This window comes from Cyclopterus lumpus, chromosome 17 (genome assembly GCF_009769545.1).
Source record: "Cyclopterus lumpus isolate fCycLum1 chromosome 17, fCycLum1.pri, whole genome shotgun sequence".
Taxonomy (NCBI): Eukaryota; Metazoa; Chordata; class Actinopteri; order Perciformes; family Cyclopteridae; genus Cyclopterus; species Cyclopterus lumpus.
Window position 1 is genome coordinate 21,585,770 of NC_046982.1, and position 22,697 is coordinate 21,608,466.

A 22,697-nucleotide genomic window follows, 5' to 3' on the forward strand; every position below is an offset into this window, starting at 1 on the left:
TTTGATGCTAAGTCACCCACCTCGTGGTGTTTACGTGATGTATGTATGCATATATATGATGATATATACATATATATGATGATATATGTGAGTTTTATTGACTGGTTGCAAGATGAAACCGTTGGGCCGAGTTTCACATGTTGAGGCTGTGAAGTCGGAGCGGTCGGACTCGTGCAGGTTTCTTTGACCCCACATGTGGGAAATGATGGTTGTGAAAATGATAATTTACAGGCTGCAGTCCTTTCAGTCCTAAGATTAATTCATGCATAGATTAAACATTTTAAAAAAAAGAGTAGTATTTGTTATTTTAAAAACAGGTTTGTGTTTATTATTCACATTGCTGTTTCCTCTGTTTTCCATGAGGATGGAGAGTTCGGGGAGAGGAACATCGATGTTCTACACATTCAGACATTTACGGTTAAGCAAACTTAAAAATGTAAAAGAAGGTACAAAACAACAGAAAAAGAAAGCTGCAGAATATACACGTGAGATAAAAGACTTTTGAAAAAGGTGCAATGTGATGGATGTGGCGGCCTCTAGTGGCGAGGCTGCAGATGAACCGTCAACACAAACTTCTGTTGACCGAGACGGTGACGAAGGCCTGAGTCCCGGGGTCAAGAGGTCACGAGGTCTGACACAAGCTCCCCCCCCACGGACTCACACCCCCCCCCCACCCAAAAAAAAAAGTGACATGGAGAAAGAAGAAGAAGATCGAGAAGAAAAAAAAAAAGAAAAGCAAGAAAGAGAGGAGAGAAAAGGGAGAGGAGGAATGAGAGAGGGAGTTGGGACGAAGGTGGGGGGGGCGACAGGGTGACCTCTCCTCGAGTCAGCCACTCACAACACATGTTGCCTTATTAGGGGCGTCAACAGGGGAGCGGAGGCAGACTGGTGGGGGGGGGGGACAGACAAGGAGTTGGACTCCAAGAGTGAAAGAGCTCATTTGTATTATTAGCAGCTGTACTGTATTGCACTTTATTGCATATACAAACAATCATGATGTTAAGGCCAAAGGCACCTGCATGCCGTTCATATTTATATATATATATAAATATATATTTAGTCCTAGTGGCCTTCTCTCAAAGGCCTTCTCCTTCTCCCAGTGGCCTTCTCCTTCTCCCAGTGGCCTTCTCCTTCTCCCGGTGGCCTTCTCCTTCTCCCGGTGGCCTTCTCCCAGTGGCCTTCTCCTTCTCCCGGTGGCCTTCTCTCAAAGGCCTTCTCCTTCTCCCAGTGGCCTTCTCCTTCTCCCAGTGGCCTTCTCCTTCTCCCGGTGGCCTTCTCCCAGTGGCCTTCTCCTTCTCCCGGTGGCCTTCTCCTTCTCCCAGTGGCCTTCTCCTTCTCCCAGTGGCCTTCTCCCGGTGGCCTTCTCCCGGTGGCCTTCTCCTTCTCCCGGTGGCCTTCTCCCGGTGGCCTTCTCCTTCTCCCAGTGGCCTTCTCCTTCTCCCAGTGGCCTTCTCCCGGTGGCCTTCTCCCGGTGGCCTTCTCCCGGTGGCCTTCTCCTTCTCCCAGTGGCCTTCTCCTTCTCCCAGTGGCCTTCTCCCGGTGGCCTTCTCCCGGTGGCCTTCTCCCGGTGGCCTTCTCCCGGTGGCCTTCTCCTTCTCCCGGTGGCCTTCTCCCGGTGGCCTTCTCCTTCTCCCAGTGGCCTTCTCCTTCTCCCAGTGGCCTTCTCCCGGTGGCCTTCTCCAGGTGGCCTTCTCCCGGTGGCCTTCTCCCGGTGGCCTTCTCCCGGTGGCCTTCTCCCGGTGGCCTTCTCCTTCTCCCAGTGGCCTTCTCCCGGTGGCCTTCTCCCAGTGGCCTTCTCCCGGTGGCCTTCTCCCAGTGGCCTTCTCCTTCTCCCGGTGGCCTTCTCCTTCTCCCAGTGGCCTTCTCCAGGTGGCCTTCTCCCGGTGGCCTTCTCCCGGTGGCCTTCTCCTTCTCCCAGTGGCCTTCTCCCGGTGGCCTTCTCCCAGTGGCCTTCTCCCAGTGGCCTTCTCCTTCTCCCAGTGGCCTTCTCCTTCTCCCAGTGGCCTTCTCCCAGTGGCCTTCTCCTTCTCCCAGTGGCCTTCTCCCGGTGGCCTTCTCCCAGTGGCCTTCTCCCGGTGGCCTTCTCCCAGTGGCCTTCTCCCGGTGGCCTTCTCCCAGTGGCCTTCTCCCGGTGGCCTTCTCCAGGTGGCCTTCTCCCGGTGGCCTTCTCCCGGTGGCCTTCTCCCGGTGGCCTTCTCCCGGTGGCCTTCTCCTTCTCCCAGTGGCCTTCTCCCGGTGGCCTTCTCCCGGTGGCCTTCTCCCGGTGGCCTTCTCCCAGTGGCCTTCTCCCAGTGGCCTTCTCCTTCTCCCAGTGGCCTTCTCCCGGTGGCCTTCTCCCAGTGGCTTTCTCCTTCTCCCAGTGGCCTTCTCCCGGTGGCCTTCTCCCAGTGGCCTTCTCCCGGTGGCCTTCTCCCGGTGGCCTTCTCCAGGTGGCCTTCTCCCGGTGGCCTTCTCCCGGTGGCCTTCTCCCGGTGGCCTTCTCCCGGTGGCCTTCTCCTTCTCCCAGTGGCCTTCTCCCGGTGGCCTTCTCCCAGTGGCCTTCTCCCGGTGGCCTTCTCCTTCTCCCAGTGGCCTTCTCCTTCACCTAGTGGCCTTCTCCTTCTCCCAGTGGCCTTCTCCTTCACCTAGTGGCCTTCTCCTTCTCCCAGTGGCCTTCTCAGTCCGGTGAGCCGGTGGACTCCCATTTAGACAAAAAAAAAATAACCAGAAGACGACTCACAGCGATGTTAATGCAATTTCTGGCTTGATGTTTTTGGACGTGTGACGTGCGTGGAGGAAACCGTCTTGACTCCCGGGAGTACGCCCCCCCCCCCCCCCCACACACACACACACACACACACACACACACACAGACCCCTGCAGCCCCGCCAGCACCCTCCTCCAATCCTGTTCCAGAGCTTTCATCATCAAGGCTAATTTCTGCCTGTAATCTGATTAGAGCTCTGAGCCTCTTTAGCACCCTGCTGCGCTGTCTTTCTGTACACACACACACACACACACACACACACACCGACACACACACACACACCGATGCACACACACACACCGATGCACACACACACACCGATGCACACACACACATCCCGGGTGACAGTCAGTCTGTGCTCGCTGTGCAGCCGGGGCAGTCGCTCTGCTGTGGCCGTGTGCTTCTCTCTGCTTGTGTGTGTGTGTGTGTGTGTGTGTGTGTGTGTGTGTGTCACCACCTCCATCCCTGCTTGTCCGCTTGCCGGTTGCAGCTCTCGCCTCCTTTTTCCGCCGCCGTGACCGGAGGGGGGAGTCTCGCGGCGTCCTTCTTCTTCTCTCCTTCCTCCCCCCCCCAAACATGTTTCGCAACCCGTGGATCTCTAGTTACCATGTGAACCACGAGCAGCCATGTGGCCAAGGTAAGGCCTTTTGAAGAGTCGAACCCGGACTCCCTCGCTTTGCTTCTGTTTGCTTCGTCCGATTTGTGGCGCGTGGAAGAGTTTGGGGATAATCTGTCGCTCTGGGTGTGAATGTTGGCGTCGGGCCGCTCTGTTCCGAGTAGTGAAAGGTCATTTCTGCTACTACGTCTGGTGCCGCTTGTTCAACAGGTGTGTGTGTGTGTGTGTGTGTGTGTGTGTGTGTGTGTGTGTGTGTGTGCTACGACGTCGTTTTTGCCTGCGAACCGATTGTGTGCAAGCGAAAGGTCACACGGGGTCACACGGGGTCACATCGGTCTCCTCTCCTCACCAACGCTCTCTTCTGGGCCCGTCAGCTCAACCTTGAGCTCCGCGCTGCTGGTTTTGTTGACAACCTGCAGGCGTTTCCAGATAAACAGGCCGATACGTGTAATATGACGAAAAACAACGGTACAAAAACCCAGATTCTCTGGCCTCGCCTGTGTCTGATTCTGACTTCCTCCACAAACAACACGTCACGCATCAGAAGCCCTTGAAGCGGATCATTCAGGCTTCTACCGCCACGCTGTTGCTTTTCAGCCGCGTCGTTTCATTTTTATTATTTTATCATTCATAACGAATCATTTTAAGTTAAAGTGACAATTTGTATCAGCCAGTCGGAACACTTCCCTTTCTATCGTACCCATCTGAACGCTGTCTTAATAATAATATTAATGGTAACAATGAAACAATAAACTTAACAGTACAAAGGGCTTTACAGTAAAGGAAGATAAAGATAAAGAAAGTATTGCTGTTCATTTGAGATCTATTAAACGTACATTTTCATGTGCATAATTAATGAATATTTGGCGTTTGAGGACTCAAACAGTCTCCATTAAACCACCTTCCAGAGCATAAAGTTAGCATTTAGTTTTTAATGTGGATCTATCTATACTTCCAAATGTACATACACAGTAGATTCTTCTTCTTAGTCTTGTTTTCTCTTCTCAGAGTTCGGACCTAAAGCTCGGAGGACCAAGATCTGCAGCTCCGCCTCGTTGCCCACAGAAGCCTTCAGGTGCGTTTCCTTTTCACCCAAAACGACCGACAGAAAGATAAGATGAGCCTTTTGTTCATCTAAATGTAGGCGTTATATATATATATATATATATATATATATATATATTACAGCAGTTAAAATGAATAATAACTAAGAGCATTTACGCCGGTAAGCATCGAAAGGAGCAGGCCGTAACACCTCCTCCAGGAGCACAACCGACCTCCTTCTGCATTAGTCTACGGGGGTTTCCACCTTTTTATTTATTTATTTATAACATAAAAAACCCGAGTGTCACAAGCAGGTTTTACCTTATTTGGTCCTTTATAAAAAAATATATATATATACACATGAAATAGTTTGTTTTGAGTGACAAGTCGATTGTGATATGCTATGGCATTAATTCAAACCTTCAGACTGTCTGTTTCTAATTGGAGGAGAGTCAGGACTCGGTGACCTCGTTGTTAAGCTGGATCCAGTCAGGAAGTAACACCTTTACCTGCCACCTCTCTTTAAGACAAGGCCTCTGAGGCTGGAACAGACACACGCTTTATTTAAGACATATTAAATGAAATACGGTACATTGTCGGGATGTGGTTTGTGACTCTGCTCTCGTTCAGTTTCCAGAGCGACTTCCTGCCGGGCGACAACACCGGCTTGGTGAAGAGTGTTTCAGACACAGATGCCAAACTCCTGGTTGTCCTTCCCAAGGGTGCGTGACTCGTCCCTCAGTACGCACAACAACTCAGAAGACGTTCGTTGTTGTTGTTGTTGTTTTTTTACAAAATACAACATTTTGCTTTGTTCTAATATTCAGTTTCGGAGCTGAAGAAACACTTTGAGAGAGCAGTCGCAAAGGATTTGGGAATGAACAGGTATCTCCAGGTGCTCACTACTTTCACACGCGAACCTGTCTTGAATACGGCTGCTGCCCTTTGAACTCTGCCTCCTCCCCTCCCCCGTCCCCTATCGACAGGAAGGAGAGGATCGCCCGGCGCCTGGAGGGCATGGAAAGTGACGCTCCCCCGGCGCTGGTGCCCGGTGGTCTGGTGGCCAACAGGATGCTGGAGGAGGACCCTCCGCGGTACACCCGCGCCTCGGATCCCTGTGAGCCTCGTGTGATGGGTAAGCGCGGCTCGACGAACGATGCTGCCATTAGTCGGACTTGGATATGAACGAGTGTTTTCCTCTATTTGCCGCAGTGAGGCGCTACAGCCGAGAGGAGTTGGAGGCACCCCAGAGGAAGCTGTCATCTCTAGACAGATCCCCTCAGGTCAAAGGTGGCGTCGGCAGCGTGCGCCAGGAGCCCATGTTGGTGTACGTCGACCCAGTGACGTTAGCCGCCTCATCTACGCCCGCTCCTGGCTCCCCGAACGCGGCCGGCCTCAGTTCCAAGGCCGAACGCATCGCCCGCTACAAAGCCGAGCGCCGCCGCCAGCTGTCGGAGCGCTACGGCATCCTCCTGGACCAGGAGGCGGACGCCGATTACACGCCGCGCTACCGGTCTCGGCGTGACGCGGACGGCTCCGACCGGCAGTCGGCTTCCGGGCGGCAGGGCGACAGACAGGAAGCCGAGGTACAAGGGCGGGAGCCCAGGGTGCCGTACCGCGCCGGAGTGGGCCGGGTTTACATGAGGACTCACCCGGATCCTTCCCCCGTTTCCACCTCCGGCCCCGCCCACTCGAACCAAGCCCCTCCCCCTACACCGGAAAGGCCCAGGCGATTTTCGCAGCGGGAGAGAGCGATGAACATGGAGAACTACCGGCGCGGTGCGCCTCCGGAGCGCGCGATCGCTTCTAGATCCAGAACCCAGGAGCCGCATCCACCTCCGTCCCAGCAGCAGCAGGACGCCGCCTATCAGGAGCCAAGCCCCGCCTCCGCCAGGGATTACAACATCGCAGGGGTGCCCGGCTCCCCTCGCACCGCCCGCCGGGCCTCCCTGCCCTCCCCTCGCTACGGCATCTCACCTGGGGATCTGTTCATAGAGCAGCAGGCCCAGAGCATCCTCAACAGACAGGGGTGAGTTTACACAACACGGGTGAGAACGTACGAGACCACGTGAACTGAGACAAAACATTCCATTTTTTTATATACAAAAATTGCCAAATCATGATCCCGAGCCGGTACATATTCCCCTCTGGGTCGTTCCACCTACCGTGTAAAGCTGCCTGTGGAGCTGCCGTGGAGCGATGTTGTGTCTAAAGCGTATTTTTAGACGACGTGTAGAGAGTTTGAACCACATGAACCTGTTCTCCTGTCAGTATTTAGACAGATAATCACCTCCAAAAGGAGCGCGCTACATATTTTTACAACCATAAGAAGCAAACTAGTCTGGGTCCAGGATCTGGGTCCAGCTCCGTCCTGCTCCAGTTACACCCGGAAAGGCGCTCCGGGGAGCTCATCGGGGGGGGGGGGGGGGGGGGGGGGGGGGGGGGGGGGGGGGATCTGGTTCCCCTGCTTGGCCCCAGAGGAGACCCCGATTTATCAGCAGCTCGGTCCATTAGCAAAGAGCTTACGTCACTTTATATATAACGTAAAACTTTAATACGATACCACAAAAGGGACGAGTCATTTAGAAGTGAGATAATACCCTATGAATAACATATAATATAATTATCAATTCATATGAAGGCCAAGAAGTAACGATTGATGACAGACCTTTGATAAATGTGTACAAAGTGCACATTTTAAAGTGATCCTGTAACAGTTCAGCTGCTCAGTGCTCACTTTGCTCTAATCTCTGAAACCGACACACTTTCATCCCTAATTTATTTATTAAACTCAAGATTATATAGCATGAACGAAAAAGTCACACAAAAAAAAGAAAATTCGCATTTCTTCAAGTCACTGTCCAAAATAGGAAAGGGAGGCCGATCTTAAGAACACTTCAATAATAAAAAAGAATTGGGAATTCTTTGAGAATGAAATTCTTTGTTTCACTAAACTCCCTTCTGGTTCTCTTAAAACGGTCTTTATAGGAAGTCAGAAAGGCCACCGGTTAAATTAGCCGTGACTGTGTTTGGCCCGGGTTTCGTGAGCAGTTGAGTGGAGGTAGTGATCCAGAGTTGATGGGTCACCCCCCCGACCCGGTCTCTGGTAGAACCATCTGACTCAGCACTTCGTCAACTGATGCCGCGCTCCCCCCCCCCCCCCCCCCCCCCCCCCCCACCCCCCCTCCCTTGTGAAATTTCATCCGAGTACCCCGTCAGTGACTTTGACAACGACGTTGCGTAAGATAAGATGTTCTTTCGTTGCTGAATGGACTTTTAGAAGGAAACAGATTACCAGACATATTTTGTTTTTTTTCCCCATTAAAGTCCTTGAGTATTCGGGTATTTCTGGACTGGACGGTGGCCCAGATACGTGACATAGCTGCACTCGGGTCAGCCTTTTGAGCCGTGTGGACAGGTGTAATTCACAGAGGCAACGTCGGGCATGGTTGAGACAAACCTTTATAGAGAGTGTTAGCAAAGCTGCATTGATTTCATTGGTACACATGAGCTCCATTAGCAAAGATGTCGTAATACAGGAAGTAAAACCACACCGTCTATTTGTTGGTGATGTCTGATGTGTTTACTAGCTGGTGTGTCCCCCCATGTGGGTTACCAACCTTATCAGCTGCCCGCGCTAACGTTAGCGTTAGCGTGCACTTGTGTAGCACGAGCACTGTGTAAGTCCTTCATGCCATGTCAGATGAAGCAGAGGCCCGTCAATTATGTCTGGCTTAGTGGTCCACAATGAGATTAGAGCAACCTTTGGCTACCAGGGGTCAGAAGGTTGCAGATCAAAATAGTTTGGCTTACTTTTTTTTGGCACAGAGAGAGAGCGAGAGCTAAGAAACCCAGGGCATGGTACTACTTGACCTAGTGGCAATTATACTGTAGGATTTATGAGCTCAAGTTGGTCCCGTGATATTCTTGTTTCATAAACGTTTATGCGATCGGCTTTTGCAATTTTTTGTTGGAATGCAATTAAGCGCATGACAATTTAAATCTATAAATTTTTTGGGGCCTTTGGGCACCAATCAGCTAGAGCAAAATATGTAGTAGATTTGGCTCGTATATATTTAATCATGTACCACCCCTTGTGTCCCTTCAGATTAAAAGCTTATTATGCTCTCTAGTCTCCTCTTGTTTGATTTGAGTTTGGATTTTCGGAGAATGCCCGAAGGTCTTTAACTGAACTGGAATCTCAGTGTCCCTTATCCGTTTATTTCCCCAAGAATCCGGGTAAGAGAACGATTGTCCGGGGATGAAATGGTCCAGAGGCCACCCGACTGGAGTCCAGACAAGCACCAGGGTAACAGACACCACACTCAGGGGAACTCTGCTCAGTACACCCCACACCGCTCAGAACCCACCGAGCAAAGGACTGGCGCAGGCCACCATACTGCCCACCCTCTCTTCGTCCCGGAGTACCAACACACTGGCCCTGCTGTCGACTCTCAGCCCTATCTGGCCTTCCCTGCCCCAGCGGCCTCTGATAACCTTCCTGGACCTCCTGAGGTGCAACCGCGAAGGAGGGTGAGTGCCGACCAAATCCATGCCACCCACAAGGAGGCGAGATTGGAGGCTCGGCAGGCCCTGCAGGAAGAGGCCCATACAGAGGGCCTGCTGAAGAGCAGGAAAGCCGTGTTGCCCTCAGAGATCCGCCGAAGGGAAAAGAGTGTGGACGACCCTCACAGGGGTCGTCACGAAGACACGGACTGGCAGAACTACAGCCCAGAACGGAGAAGGGTGAGTCAGGCCGAGGAAGACTGGGATCGCGAGAGACCGAGGGAGAGGGGGAGGGAGAGAAATGTCCAGAGGATCAGAGAAAGAGGGAGAGAGCATCTCTCTAGCCGTGACAGCCAAGAGGAGAGAGGGTTTAGATCTATGCAGCCTTCCCACACCGTTGTACTCCAGCAGCCCCGGCAGCATCAAACCTCGGAGCCTGTATACCACCAAGAGCCCCAAATCCACCATCAAGAGCCCCAGATCCAGCAGCAAGAGCCCCCAACGCCACAACAGAATGAACCCAGACAGAGACAACAGCAAGAACCCCCAATGCCACAACAGTATGAACCCAGAGAGAGACAACAGCAAGAACCCCCAATGCCCCAACAGAATGAACCCAGACAGAGACAACAGCAAGAACCCCCAATGCCACAACAGTATGAACCCAGAGAGAGACAACAGCAAGAACCCCCAATGCCACAACAGTATGAACCCAGACAGAGACAACAGCAAGAACCCCCAATGCCCCAACAGAATGAACCCAGACAGAGACAACAGCAAGAACCCCCAATGCCACAACAGTATGAACCCAGAGAGAGACAACAGCAAGAACCCCCAACGCCACAACAGTATGAACCCAGACAGAGACAACAGCAAGAACCCCCAACGCCACAACAGTATGAACCCAGACAGAGACAACAGCAAGAACCCCCAACGCCACAACAGTATGAACCCAGACAGAGACAACAGCAAGAACCTCCAACGCAGCATCAGTACGACCAGCCGCCAGAGCCTCAAAAACAACAGCTCCCTCAAAGACAGCAGGAGTTCGAGCTCCAATGGCAAGAGTCTCCAAATCAGCAGCAAGACTCCCGGAGAAATCCACGAGAGCCCCAACTGGACTTTGAGCCCCAGAGGCAGCAGCAGCGTCCGGACCCATCAGGGAACCAGATGTTGGACTCGGCCGTCTATCTCCAGAAGCGCTCCTCTTTGCCGCAGGCCAAATCAAGAAGCACGGTGGGCGGAGGGCCCAAGCACAAGATGAGAACCCGCGCCATGTCGGACATAGGCATAAGCCAGCATTCTACCGCGTACCGCATGGAGAGGGCGGCGGCCTGCAGGGAGGCGTTGAGGGCCGCGCCTCCACCCGACGGGGAGACGGGCTCCCTGGACACCAGGGTGTCCGTGGCACAGCTGCGACACTCATATCTGGAGAATGCCAACCGGAAACCAGAGTTGTAGGTCCACCAGGCATGGGCTCTGTGTTGCATCACAAAATAACCGTCTAACTCTGCATTAGTGAGCATAATCCTATATGATCCAGAGAAAAAATTAATGCTGATAGAATGATCTGTGGCATGAAATGTGTCACGGTGTATTGCAATGACCTCTACCATCCTCACGTCCATGTCCATCGTCGTGTCTGCAGTTTGGTTTTCTGGTTACAGCAAGGTACACTTTGGAGGTTGTCTGCTTCTGCATGTTAACCTTTGAGAAATGGCTCTTCACGGGCAGGTCGTGCTCAGCGTGTGCATCAATATCCACGTGTGAGACCCCCGCTCTTCTAACTCGAGTGCAGTTTCCGGTAAAACCACTAAAACCAAACAATGTTAATAGCTTTCTCTACTTCTACTTTTCCTCTTTGTTGTCCTCGTCAATCTTTCTAAATCCTAAAAAAAGTGAGACTACTAAAGTCGATCTGCCGGCGACGGAGGTAGACGCGGCTAGCGGCGGCGACCGGGACCGGGGCGCTCCGCGGAGGCCTCGGCGCTACATCGCCCCGGGAGACAGTCGCATGTCGGAGAGGTTTAGGACGCAGCCCATCACGTCTGCAGAGCGGCTGGAGTCAGATAGGTACAGGGGTCAACAGGAGCTCTTCAGTTCTAGGTCCGATCCTAGGTTCGGTTCTAGGTCCGATCGTGATAATCACATCGTGGTTCCTCAAATACATTAAAAAAGAAAGAAGTCTTAAATGCTGATGCTTGACTTATATAACGTATTGTTTTCTGCAGGTCTCGTCTAAGCCCATCACAGCTCCAGGATCCTGAAGGTAAATTCAGTCTACTGCATGAATGCACATATAATTCTTCATTTAAAAAGTTTTAATTATTTATTTATTTATTATTCTCTCCTTTTCGCTAGAAGAAGGGAAACTAGACGATCGAGCCAAGATGAGCGTGGCCGCCAAGATGTCTCTCTTCAGGGTACACTTCCTACATTGTGTACCTTTTCAATCATAAAAACAAACGATTAATACTGTTAATTTTTTAACGAGCAATGTTTCGTGATCCTAATGATGCTGGTATTTGTGTAATTTGCAGTTTATTTAGTTAACTGTCTATTCATGGACTTCAAACTGATGTTTTTCTCCGACGACGTGTTCCTCCAGGAGCTGGAAAGGACATCAGACGGAAACATTCCCAAACCGCGCTCTCGAAACGCGGCTGTGGAACGGCGCCTGAGAAGAGTCCAGGATCGGTCTCACACTCAACCCGTCACCGGCAAGGAGGTGGTCCACGCTTCAAGGTGGGTCTGGGATTTTGTCTTGTTGAGCAGAGAATATGTTTTTCCTTTCTTTTGCCTCTTCTTTATCTTATCCTTCTACCTGAAGGTCTTTCTTTGCCTTGCGTTGTCTATATTTCACCTTTTCCTCTTTTAAGTGAACCTGCCGCGTCGTCACAGCCTCGGAGCGTCTACACTCATGTCGCCGGTGTCTCCGGCTCCACCGCAGTCGGCACCAGAGTGACCAGCATCAGGTACAGCTGGGCCGCCTGCTCACATGTGCATCTGTGTGAGCGTGCACGTGTCGCACACATGTGTGCTCGTATGATCCCAGTTAAATTAAAGCGTTACAGTAGATGGACCTCTGTGGGCTAAGAAATGACCACGTGTGGGGTTGAAAAGAACTTCACCACATTTTAATTTGCATCTTTAAATATCTCTTTGTTATTTAAAACATGTGAGGAGATAAAAGATTCATAAAGAGGCTCTCAAATTAAAGTATTTCACCCTCGAGATAACTTTCCAGCTGCGCTGTGCACAAAGCTCACCCTCCGGTGACATATTTACGCCTCTTCAACAAAGGAACATGAAACTGAAACTAGAGCCGGAGACATTTCGCCCTCCGACCCCCTCTGCTGGCTGCAGCGCTGATCTGCTCACCCGGCTCGTCTAAGTGCACCTTATAGGGGCAGGAAGTCGCCGTTAACACTATAACTCATTCGGTACGTCCTTTACCCAAAAGGTCACAAAACAAGTTTGCATATCTCTTCTGGAAAGGTCAGAGGTCGAGTCGGTTAAAGCCCCCCCCTGCAGCATGTCCAGGTTCACGTGTCCTGCAGGTTTGTTTACAGACATCCGAGTGCATTATATGATTATCTGGCATATGCACGCTGATCTACTTACGCCCTGTAATCTGCCACAGTCGTTACAGCTAATTACCGGCTCGCTGGTTGTTGCATTCACTTATTTGATACTCAGCAGAGGGACACGTTTGGTACCTTAAGACTGCAGATGTTTGTTTTTTTTAATTTAAATTTCTTTTAAAAACTGAAATTCAACAAGTTGATAAAACACTTCTTCTCTTTTCTTGCCTGTAAAGATTCTCTGTCATTCATGTCATAGGATATCTCAAAGTTACAAGTCAAAAGCAACTGGGTGTGGTTTGTTATATCTTATATATATATTTTATCTTATATCTAGTCCCCTTATCCTCTTTGACAATTTACAAACCCCATATTTTAAATACTTCAAATCTAAATGTTCTCCATGTTCCCCCCTGTCGCTACCCAGCATCCCGGTCTCCTCGCAGCCAGACTCAGCAGTCCAGGACCGGGAGAAGGAGACCCAGGAGCACCGGAGACCAGTTCAAGCCCCCGATGCTGGGACGGAGGGAGACGGCCAGGAGTTCTTCTCCAAAGAGCCGGACCTGTCCACCCTCACCTTGGCCGAGAAGATGGCGCTCTTCAACCGCCTCGCTCGGCCTACGGGCAAGACGGCCGAGAGGGCCCGAGGAGACACCCGGCAGCGCAGGGCCAGCGCCCGATTTCAGACTCAACCCATCACCCAGGGAGAGGTGCAGCAGGTAAAAGTACGAAGCAGAACATTCAGTAGATCTCAGTTCACAGCGTTACAATAGATTCCCTTTTATCCCTGTTTTCTTGGTCCGGACCCTCACCCACCGTGGTCCTAATTGCCCCTACAAAATGAATGAATGAGCAATTAGTTGTAATGACAAAATAAAGTCACAAAAACATGCAACGATAGCATACCAACGATAGCATACCAACAATAGCATACCAACGATAGCGTACTAACGTACCAACGATAGCGTACCAATGATAGCATACCAACGATAGCATACCAACGATAGCATACCAACGATAGCGTACTAACGTACCAACGATAGCGTACCAATGATAGCATACCAACAATAGCATACCAACGATAGCGTACTAACGTACCAACGATACCGTACCAATGATAGCATACCAATGATAGCATACCAACGATAGCATACCAACGATAGCGTACCAACGTACCAACGATAGTGTACTAACGATAGCATACCAACGTACCAACAATAGCGTACCAACAATAGCGTACCAACAATAGCGTACCAACGATAGCGTACCAACGTACCAACGATAGTGTACTAACGATAGCATACCAACGTACCAACAATAGCGTACCAACAATAGCGTACCAACAATAGCGTACCAACAATAGCGTACCAACGATAGCGTACCAACGATAGCGTACCAACGATAGCATACCAACGATAGCATACCAATGATAGCATACCAACGATAGCATACCAACAATAGCGTACCAACAATAGCGTACCAACGATAGCGTACCAACGATAGCATACCAATGATAGCGTACCAACGATAGCGTACCAACGATAGCGTACCAACGATAGCATACCAACATACCAACGATAGCATACCAACGATAGCGTACCAACGTACCAATGATAGCATACCAACGATAGCATACCAATGATAGCGTACCAACGATAGCATACCAACGTATCAACGATAGCATACCAACGATAGCGTACCAACGATAGCGTACCAACGATAGCGTACCAACGATAGCGTACCAACGATAGCATACCAATGATAGCGTACCAACGATAGCGTACCAACGATAGCGTACCAACGATAGCGTACCAACGTACCAACGATAGCGTACCAACGATAGCGTACCAACGCTAGCGTACCAACGATAGCGTAAGACATTTGGGAGTGGCGCAGAAGAACAGAATGAGATTTTCTATTCTATATTAAACTTAAAACTTAAAATATTATTTTTAATTAAACCCGGCATCTGAAGATTATTTGCATGTCAGGTCTTCTTACAGGGAACAGGCCTGCAGTAACGGATGAGTCACTTCCAGGTCACCTGTGTCTCTTTGTGAGTGACGGATGACATGATGAGGAACAGGTGTCGCTTTTTCAAACTGGGGCCTCTAGATGTCGCAAATGACCAACATTTGGAAGTCATAAATACTGTATAAGTATATATATATATATATACAATATACCATACACGGATAGAGTGTCCACTCTGTATGCAGTGAAAGCCAAACACAGTGGCAGACTTCACCTCCATTCATAGTCGCTGGTGTCCACACAGGAAGCTGAGCTGCCGGTAACCTCCACCGCGTGCAACGACTTAAAGGCCAATCGGGGAGAACATGTAAGACCCCCCCCCCCGCCCCCCCTTTGCTGCCTGTATGGAGCTTCTGATTGGTTGCATCAAACGAATGCTCGTACTCACAGCTGATGTCCCTGAATGCTCTTCGGAGTGTGGATGGATGTGGCCGTGTGCAGAGCAGCGTGGGGGTCAACACAAAGACCTCGTTTTAAGATCCATTGACAGTAACCTGGTGCAGAGTTTGAGTATCGAAGAGATGGGTCATATTTCAATACACGAATATTAATGCAATATCATTTTCTGAACTTATTTTCTGAACAACACTTAGAAGCCTCATTATCATACAATAATCGTCATTAAATATTGTCTGAAAGCACCAAAAGGCCTTTTTATGTATAATATTCAGTACAATATGTGATTTCATAGGTTTCAGGGTTACGTACTGGTCCACATTTATTGGAAATATGGACAGGTTGAAATAAGAACACCATTGATTATTCCATGCATCATATACACCAAACGATAAGTTAATGTGTTAACGATTGTTCGTGAATGGCATATAGCTTTGATGACGGCTGAAGGAACAACTGTTGTGTCTTTGTGTCCTCATGACGTCGTTGTGTGTGAGTGCGTCGGCTTCCTGCAGCTTCATGCAACCCAAACGACTCCAAACTGTTTCCCTAATTGGCCTTGATTGCTGCCGTCCTTCCCCTCGTCCACCCGTCTCCTTTACCATCCCCCTGTGACCTTTAACCCCTCCTTTCTCCGTATCAACCCCCTTCCCGTTGTCACTCTCTCCATCCCCCCACATGTCTGACATGACTCCTGCCGTTCCCTGCAGCTGAAAAACGGCGGCGCACTCAAACTGGAGCCCCTGTCCGCCTCCCTGATCCGCTCCGTGGCGGCCGTCACCTCCCAGGCCGCCGTCTCCACGGTGACCGTCACGCCCGGCGATGACGCGGCCGGCGGCGGCGGTCTCCGTCCAGGGAAGTCCGCCGCCGCCGTGCCCTACGGCCCTGCCCGACAACAGGCTGCCGGCGCTCCCAGCGGCCACCAGGAGAGGGCGCTGATGTATTTCTCCATCAGCCAGGGCGGAGGAGACCCGCTGCGCTCCTCCCCTCTCCTCATCCCCCCCGAGAGCCGGCAGAGAGCGGGGGCTCCTGCGAGTCACAGGCGGCGGGGGGAGGAGGAGGAGAGCTGGAGAGAGCGTCAGGAGGTGGAGGAGGTTCGGGGGAGACGGCAGGGAGGAGCCAGAGGAGAGGTCCAAGACGGCAGCGTTAAGGGAAAGCTGCACTCCCCCGACCGGGACCAGCATCCTCAGCCTCAGCTCTCTTCTCTGCGGAGGGGCGAGCCGGCGGAGCCTCTGCCCGACCGGAGAGACGGACGCTCCCAGGAGGGCGAGGAGAGAGCCGAGGGAGGAGGGAGAGGAGGGGGAGGGCACCCGGGGGAGGCGGCTCGCGGCTCCTCCACACAGCAGGAGCAGTGCAGCGGCAGCAGGAGCCAGCCAGGCATCTCAGGTAGGAGGAGGCTTCTCCCCCCTTTGCACAGATATGTGATGGAGAAAAGTGGAGGAGGAATGAAAAAAGGGGGGATGTGTGGGAAGAGATGTAGAAACGGGAGCGGACGGAAAAAGGGAAGGAGAGGAAGGGAGTGACAAAAAGAAAAGGAAAGTGAAAGCAAATGTCTAGGGAAAGGGGGGGGGGGGGCTGTTCTCATTACCCTCATTGTCTCGTGCAGCACGATTGCTTCCTGCCGGCTGCACACACAGCTGGGGGGTATTTCATTTGGCTGATGTGAGAGAGAGAGAGGCGTCTGAAGCTGCATCTCATTAGCATATTTTCACCATGCATTTTGCCTCGTGGCCCCCTTTGTCTAGAAAGAGGAAGCCCCCCCCCTTTCCGACTGTCAGCTCGTGGATGCCCCAGAGGTCTGCGTCCCCGTGCACCACATTACTGTGATGGGCCTGACCTGTTCATGTGCAGTGTGTGTCCAGGGGTTGGTGCACAGACAGGTGAAGGCACTCGAGGAACAATTGTTCGTCACTTTTTAAGAACACGGGTAGAGGACATGAAGGACGCGGAGGACGCCTCTTCTGCAGGCCGGGCTCTCATTTAGTCAGACTACAGTATCGTGAGGCCAGGACGACGTGCCTAACGCTGACCTTTACCCTGACCTCAGAGACGTGGTCGTTGTCCTTGTGTGGACCGGCGTTTCGCCTCCAGATAGCAGATGAGTCCCATCAAAATGTGAACGGCATCCCAGTTCACATGATACTAACGCGGCTGCGTGTGCTTCAGGGATGAGTACTAGTTACACTGGGGGATTACTGGTAATCAAACATGCAACTGGAAGGATGAAAAAAGGATCTGTGTATCCGGCCCGTGATTCAGATCTTCCTTTTGACCACCTTGACCATGAAAATAGGGCCTGGAGTTTTAATAAAATCCTGCTGACAAACAAACGAACCCGACTAAAAACATAACCCACGTATAACTCTGCAGGTGTATGTATGACTGTTCATTGTTGGCTCGTTTCCAGACCTGAAGGAGCATCCCGCACCGCTGAGGCCGCTGACGGCTAGAGCGTCTTCCAGGACGGCGTCTCACGTGTCAAGCAGCCAGCAGCAAACCGGCCTCCAGAATCTTCTCCCCAAGCCCTTCGCCCAGCAGCCTCCGGCCGACGTCCAGCCCCACAAGCCTTTCACTCAGTCCCCACAAACCCAGCCCAGACCTCAGGGGTTCGTCCAGCCTCTCCCGAAGCCCTACCTGCAGACGCCCCCCCTGCAGACGCCCAAACCCCAGGTGCCTCCACAGACACCCCCCAAACCCCAGTGCTTCCCCCAGGCGCTGGTCCAGCCCCAGCCCCCGGACCACGGCGACGACTTGGGCGGGCACAGTGACTATTCCGGAGAGCCGCTGTCCCCGACGGAGTCTGGAGACCAACTGTCTGACGGCATGTCCGCCAAACAGATGTCCATCAAGGAGAGGTGAGTGACAGCCGAGGATCCGAGCGTGACTTCCGTCTTCCCGGGTTATTGGGACCGAATGAGAGCTTTTTCTTTTAACGTTATCGTCTCTTTTCACGCTGTTCACTGTGCGTCTCTCGCTCCCCCTCCATCCACCCTCTCCGTGGAATACCGTGAGGACACTTCTTTAGCGTTTCTGGAAATATCTGTCTGTATTTATTCATAATTAAGTAAGTAACAGATCCAAATTAAACAAAAATCCTTCTGCAAACAGCCTAAAAGGAGACCCGAACATAGAGCCACAATTGTGCCCAGAATGTGAAGCAGTGGTGCAAAAGAGATGAGAGACATAATAATAAGAGACAAATCTATTTGTGTCCATAAAACTCACGGGTCCTTCACTTCAGTCCAGACCAGTTGGCTCTTAACGGGATGAACAACTGGACTAGTTCCACTCTTTGAGGAACATTTGTTTCTCCTCCCCCAGCGGAGTCAGCTGGTGAGATGATGACACACTCAGACGTCCGTGATCAACGCTGTTTGGAAAGCAGGAATCTCTGACCTGGTTTTTCTATTTTCTAAACGCAGAACCGGTTGATCACAATAACTGTCAGACCCCCAAAATAAACAGGGTGGTGCTGAGGAAGTGTTGTCTCCTTTAGCATACGTGCTGGGTCAGCCCCATCACCCTGAGGCAGAACATTGTTACATACAGTCCATCCGGTCTCCTTTTGGGATTTTAAGTTTTTTAAATTGGTAAATCCTGCAGCCATCCGACTGTATCGCATGCATTCTGTGAACCGGTTGTTGCAGCTCTTCATTCAAGCTTCATGATTTTATTTGATATTCAAAACAACCCAAGACTCTAGGACTTTAAAAGCCCCGCCCCCGTCTGTGGAGTCGAGGGTTCAACCGACGACAGAAGATGTCGGCCCGCTGCCCTCGTGGACATTCATTTTGTTGTCGTTGTTGTTGTTGTGTTTGCGACAGAGTGGCGCTGCTGAAGAAGAGCGGCGAGGAGGACTGGAGGAACCGGATCAACAAGAAACAGGAAGTGGTTCAGGTGGCGTCGGCCGAGCAGCAGACGCAGCCATGGGAGTCGGAGCAGACCTGCGAGAAGGAGGTCGGTCTCATCGTCTTAATAATAATAATAATAATAATAATAATGACTAAAAATCACATTTATTTGATTTATTTGAAGAGCTGCTTGTGTTCTTTATTGTGTCCCCCGGTGAACCTGACATCTCTGCACCGCAGTTAAAAGTACAAATTAGGTTTAAATAAAAGTTCCTCTTTCCGACTGCGTTGCGATCTCGATGGGAGCTATATGATCATGAAGTTGGGCGGACCCCCCCCCCCCGTCCTTCACGGTTACCACGGCAGCCCCCGTCCCCGCCCAGCGGTCCAGATCGGTGCAGCATCCGGACCCCTATAAAGACTGTAAACCAGGAACCACATGGGTCCGTCTGCTGCTGTACAATTAGCAGTCTCGGGGGCGTTTGGGGAATAGATTCTCTCTTTCTTTTTTTGGGGGGTAAGCTCCCCGGGGTAAGTACCAGTAGTCGCAGAATAAGAATCTCTAATACGGATTTCAATGCATCTCTGTTGGTTTAAAACAATTCAATCACACGCTCGGAGAACCTCTCGCTTAGAAATGTTGCTCTTCTACTTCGCATTAGTATTCAGCCGAGGAGAAACCGGCCTCTCAAACCCTGGATGGTAATCCTGCAGGCTGTCTCACCCCTAATCCCATCACAGCAACAAGACCCCCCCCCCGCCCCCCCCCCCCCCCCCCCCCCCCAATCTGACCCAGACCTTCCCCTGTGTTTAACCCCCACAGGAGGAAGTGGTGGTGGTTCAAGACTCCGCGGTGTCTGCGTCGGAGCAGCTGTGGGTAAGACGGTGTGGGCCAATCGGCTTCGTGTGGGACTTGTGTTGTCCAATCACAGCTCTGTCTGGACCCCTGTGTGTGATTGCCTGTGTGTGTGTGTGTGTGTGTGTGTGTGTGTGTGTGTGTGTGTGTGTGTGTGTGTGTGTGTGTGTGTGTGTTAGAGGGTGCTCTTTCTTCACTGAAATGGTGGGACGATGTTTTGGAAAGCGAAGCACATTCGGTCTTAAAACGTGCATTGAGTCATCAATTTGATTAAAAGTAAAAACAAAGATGAGTCTAAAAATAATATTAATTCCACTTTCTACAAAAAATACAGTTTAATAAAAGAGTGAATGCAAAAGGAATATACAGATATGTTCTTAAGCATGTTGATGTTGCGTTTTCATTCAATTACGAATAAAACATTCCTTTCTGCTTCGTACTTCTTATTTATTGTATTTTCTTTCCCTGTAAAGTAACTGGATTGTTTTGACTCTTAAGGCCTCGAAATGTTATTTAAATTAAAGAATCTGAGAGGGTTCAAAAACATACTTGTGGACCACTTCCATATAATAAATACATAGATATATTAATAATGATTAATGCAGCTTTAAACTGTGTTTTCACTCCTCCGGTGACTTTAACATGTGACTTTTTGCATGGTCTCTGGCCTCTGGTCTCTGGCCTCTGGTCTCTGGTCTCTGGCCTCTGGTCTCTGGTCTCTGGCCTCTGGTCTCTGGTCTCTGGTCTCTGGCCTCTGGTCTCTGGCCTCTGGCCTCTGGTCCCTGGTCTCTGGCCTCTGGTCTCTGGCCTCTGGCCTCTGGTCCCTGGCCTCTGGTCCCTGGTCTCTGGCCTCTGGTCTCTGGCCTCTGGTCTCTGGCCTCTGGCCTCTGGTCTCTGGCCTCTGGTCTCTGGTCTCTGGCCTCTGGTCCCTGGCCTCTGGTCTCTGGCCTCTGGTCTCTGGCCTCTGGCCTCTGGTCTCTGGTCTCTGGCCTCTGGCCTCTGGTCTCTGGTCTCTGGCCTCTGGTCCCTGGCCTCTGGTCCCTGGTCTCTGGCCTCTGGTCTCTGGCCTCTGGCCTCTGGTCTCTGGTCTCTGGCCTCTGGTCCCTGGCCTCTGGTCTCTGGCCTCTGGCCTCTGGTCCCTGGTCTCTGGTCTCTGGCCTCTGGCCTCTGGTCTCTGGTCTCTGGTCTCTGGTCTCTGGCCTCTGGCCTCTGGTCTCTGGTCTCTGGCCTCTGGTCTCTGGCCTCTGGTCTCTGGCCTCTGGTCTCTGGTCTCTGGCCTCTGGTCTCTGGCCTCTGGTCTCTGGCCTCTGGCCTCTGGTCCCTGGCCTCTGGTCTCTGGCCTCTGGTCTCTGGTCTCTGGTCTCTGGCCTCTGGCCTCTGGTCTCTGGTCTCTGGCCTCTGGTCTCTGGCCTCTGGTCTCTGGCCTCTGGTCTCTGGTCTCTGGCCTCTGGTCTCTGGTCTCTGGCCTCTGGTCTCTGGCCTCTGGCCTCTGGTCCCTGGCCTCTGGTCTCTGGCCTCTGGTCTCTGGTCTCTGGTCTCTGGTCTCTGGCCTCTGGCCTCTGGTCTCTGGCCTCTGGTCTCTGGCCTCTGGTCTCTGGTCTCTGGTCTCTGGCCTCTGGCCTCTGGTCTCTGGTCTCTGGTCTCTGGTCTCTGGCCTCTGGTCTCTTTTGCATCCTCTCCTTTTGCATCCTCTCCCCTTATCCTCCTTCATCTGCATGCTCACCTTTTCTTCTTCTTCTTCTTTTTCCTCCTCTGCTTTCCTTTCTCTCACTCTGCGTCCTCAGGAGCCTGTCTTCTCTTCCACCTTCTCTCCTACTATCTCCCTCGGCCAAAAGTGTCAGTACATTGACCACCACAGCCAGGTAAGGACACGCTCCCAACGCGCCGCATGTGCACCGGAGTCTCCTCCCCTTTTCCTGCTTGGCGCCGCCGGGTCGCATTCGATGCCGACCGTGCGTTGAGTACAACTCCAGTCAACGCCGGCGCCGCTCCGGTGGCGTGAAAGTAGTTTGAATAGGCGCGAAAGGACACGAGCACGTTCGAGTGCATCCACCCTTTTTAAATCTGCTCGGTGTGACACTGCGACTGCGTGGATGAATGTGGAGTCACATGGAGTCATGGTGGAGCTGCGCGAGAGGTGACGTGGTCGGAAAAGTAGAGCCTCTAGTTTCTGGAAGAGTTTCTTTTCTGAATGCAGCTCTGGCATTGATTTTTAAGATCCTTTCACAACGTGACGGGTCTTTCTGATGGTCCTCTCCGTCTGTGCAGAAGACGGGGGAGGAGATCGAGGCCCAGATGTCCATCGAGGAGAGGAAACAGCTGATTTCAATCCGCGAGGATGCCTGGAAGACAAAGGGCAGAGGGGCCGCCAACGACTCCACCCAGTACACCGTGGCCGCTCGTATGGTCAAGAAAGGTCAGTGTGAGCCCGCTGTCATCCACACATCTCCGCTGTGTGAAATATGCACCGACAAAATGCACTTTATGCCCAGTACGATCATCTGTGGAGAAAACCTGACTGACTCGTAATCACGGTCTACATGTTAGTGAATGTAACGTCCCATCTCGTGTCTCCGTCCGTGTGTCCGCAGGCCTGGCTGCCTCCTCCTCGGTTATCAGTCCCATCCTGTCGCCGGTCTCCACCAAACTCAAGAGCAGCATGCCGGCTGTCAACAAACCTCAAGAGGGTGAGACGGATCCGTCGTCGCTGGCCACCTCCGCTAAATATATGTACAAGTCAGAGGACTTATGCACCAGTGTGGTTTACAATTGAATTTTGAAACAGACCAAATGATGGTCCGTTACTGTAGTTGGTTCAAGATCATTTTATCTTGCATGTCCCCGCATAACATTTAATTATTTCACTTGTAGAAATTGAGGCCAGATCAGACATGGAAACGGACAAGAAACTAGACAAGTTGGAGAGCTTCTTGGGACGTCTGAATAGCAAAGGTATGGACCTGTTTTGAGTCATCTTCGTAGATCTCAAAAAAAAAAGAAAAGGGCTTATTTGGGCTTGTTTTTTGGGGGGCAACTTGTTCCCTTGTTGTTGTCTTCAAGGCTA

The 22,697-nt window shown here is 51.5% G+C and overlaps 1 protein-coding gene across 1 annotated transcript in view; it reads left to right on the forward strand.

The window, feature by feature from the left end:
- The first annotated feature begins 3,322 nt into the window (after positions 1–3,322).
- The window catches only part of LOC117746022 (supervillin-like), a 30,355-nt gene continuing 10,980 nt past the window's right edge, over positions 3,323–22,697 (forward strand). The window contains exons 1-23 of the mRNA XM_034554769.1: positions 3,323–3,383; positions 4,371–4,437; positions 5,037–5,128; positions 5,234–5,291; positions 5,393–5,541; positions 5,619–6,435; positions 8,639–9,472; positions 9,875–10,369; positions 10,812–10,985; positions 11,144–11,181; positions 11,274–11,335; positions 11,521–11,657; positions 11,792–11,887; positions 12,924–13,215; positions 14,775–14,837; positions 15,637–16,312; positions 17,334–17,781; positions 18,751–18,883; positions 19,601–19,654; positions 21,418–21,495; positions 21,902–22,049; positions 22,225–22,320; positions 22,505–22,585. Of these exons, the coding sequence (XP_034410660.1) occupies positions 3,323–3,383; positions 4,371–4,437; positions 5,037–5,128; positions 5,234–5,291; positions 5,393–5,541; positions 5,619–6,435; positions 8,639–9,472; positions 9,875–10,369; positions 10,812–10,985; positions 11,144–11,181; positions 11,274–11,335; positions 11,521–11,657; positions 11,792–11,887; positions 12,924–13,215; positions 14,775–14,837; positions 15,637–16,312; positions 17,334–17,781; positions 18,751–18,883; positions 19,601–19,654; positions 21,418–21,495; positions 21,902–22,049; positions 22,225–22,320; positions 22,505–22,585 (5,149 nt within the window). The remainder of the gene's footprint in view (positions 3,384–4,370; positions 4,438–5,036; positions 5,129–5,233; positions 5,292–5,392; positions 5,542–5,618; positions 6,436–8,638; positions 9,473–9,874; positions 10,370–10,811; positions 10,986–11,143; positions 11,182–11,273; positions 11,336–11,520; positions 11,658–11,791; positions 11,888–12,923; positions 13,216–14,774; positions 14,838–15,636; positions 16,313–17,333; positions 17,782–18,750; positions 18,884–19,600; positions 19,655–21,417; positions 21,496–21,901; positions 22,050–22,224; positions 22,321–22,504; positions 22,586–22,697) is intronic.